Below are 1,918 nucleotides of genomic sequence, written 5' to 3' on the forward strand. Positions count from 1 at the left end.
TTTTTTTTTCCTTTTTATTCCTTTTTATAATATCAAAAATTTGAAATATAAATTAAAATTCAATTTTTCATTTCAAAAAAACAACTTTTTTTTAGCATTTTGTTGATTTTAATTCACAGATGATAATGAATATTTTGTAAAAATATGACTGTACCATAAAATTTGAGAAAAAAAAATGCAATAAATTAGATTTAGCAATAATCTTAATTAATTCATTAATGCAAGCTAACATAAATTATTCTATTGAGCCATCATAGCAAAATAGTATATTTTTATAAATATTAGGAAAATATAATTAGCTGTAAAATCATTTTTGACAATTATTTGAAAATGAATTTTGATAAAATCTAAATTATAGAATATGTAAGCTAAATTCAATAAAATTTTTGAAATAAAAAAAAAAGTGATGTTTGATCATTGAATTATTCATAAAAAAATTTCGATTCATTTATAATTTTTAATAAAATGTTACAATTGTCAAAAGTATAAATGTTTGCAAATGTTTGATAATTTAAAATTTCATTTTCATTCTAATTCTTCATCTTTGAATTTTAAATTTTGCATTAATTAATGCAAATAAATGGTTCGTATGGCGAAAAAAAAAATCAAATTTTTCCATAAAACTAATATCATAATTAAGTCCTATCGATAATATGCAAAGTGAGCAATTAAAATATTTCAATTTTACTGACAACATATGAGATAAGTATTAAATTAATTGAATCTTATAATTAAATTTAACTAATGATAAAGTAAGTATTAAAATAATTGAATTGTATAATTAAATTTCACTAGTGAAATGATGACTATTAAAACCGTTCAATTTTATAATTAAATTTCATTAATGATAAAGTAAGCGTTGTAATAATTAAATCTTATAACTGAATTTTACGCAATGATAATTAAAATAATGAATTCGTTGTTGATGACATATAAAATTAATGGTATTTTATCGAGTGATATCTAAGATGATTTAAGAAAAAAAAAAACTTAGTGCAAAAAGAGCTTTATGCAAATTTTGGAAAAAAAAAAGTAAAAATTTAAACCGCAATGCATTTCATCTGATCCATCATTACATGCTTGCAATCCGTCACAACGTGTTTCCAACGGAACGCATTCACCGCTACCGCATTCCCAATATGTTTCCGGACATTGACGGATATTATATGAAACTGAAACTTTTTTAATACACTTAAAACACACGTAAAAAATTCATTTATTGCATTCATAACTTTATACAAAACGTACGTGAACGTACGTGTGTTAACATTAGTAGCTTCCTAAGCAAACAATAATTTGAGCCATTGATAACGATCATTTTTCTATTTAGGAATTGTATTTGTTTGTTATCACAATTGTTGTTATCACTTTTGCATTTCTTAACTAACTTATCAATTATTCATAAATAATTAATATCTACTACTAACAATAATAATTATAATTTCGTAATTACTTTCATTGTTACTAATTTAAGAAAAATACATTGTTTTCTAATATTTATTGCTTGAAATAATGATTAAACTATTTTTGGTTGCAAATTTGAATAAATTATTTAATTATTGATTGAAAGTAAATATACATTATTATCAATGTATTTCATCATCTTCACCTATCATGAACTAATTAATTGAAAAATAACTAATACTAATTGAAGTAATTAAATGTGCTAATTAAATATAAAATTCTATTATTAATAAATACTGACAAAAAAAAGAAAATTATTAGTCATTCTTTTCAATTATCTATTTTTATCGTCAATTTCAATTTCACTCATTTTTGAAATCATTTCAATTTGAATTTAAAATTTTTAATTTAAAGAAAAAAACGACAAACTTACAATCAGTTTTGCAACATTTTCCTTCGATACATGTTGTATGTGATGGGCAAACTGAATTACTCCAACAATATGTTGAACCAT

General features: G+C 21.5%; 1 protein-coding gene across 1 annotated transcript; it reads right to left on the bottom strand.

Annotated features, from left to right (window-relative positions):
- Window positions 1–1,040: 1,040 nt before the first annotated feature.
- LOAG_12592 (enteropeptidase) lies at window positions 1,041–1,918 on the bottom strand (the record flags this gene model as incomplete). The annotated part of the gene is made up of 2 exons (XM_003148106.1): window positions 1,041–1,172; window positions 1,838–1,918. The coding sequence occupies 2 exons, from the start codon at window positions 1,916–1,918 to the stop codon at window positions 1,041–1,043; spliced, it is 213 nt and encodes a 70-aa protein (XP_003148154.1).

The sequence above is a fragment of the Loa loa genome (assembly GCF_000183805.2).
Source record: "Loa loa unplaced genomic scaffold supercont3.383, whole genome shotgun sequence".
NCBI lineage: Eukaryota > Metazoa > Nematoda > Chromadorea > Rhabditida > Onchocercidae > Loa > Loa loa.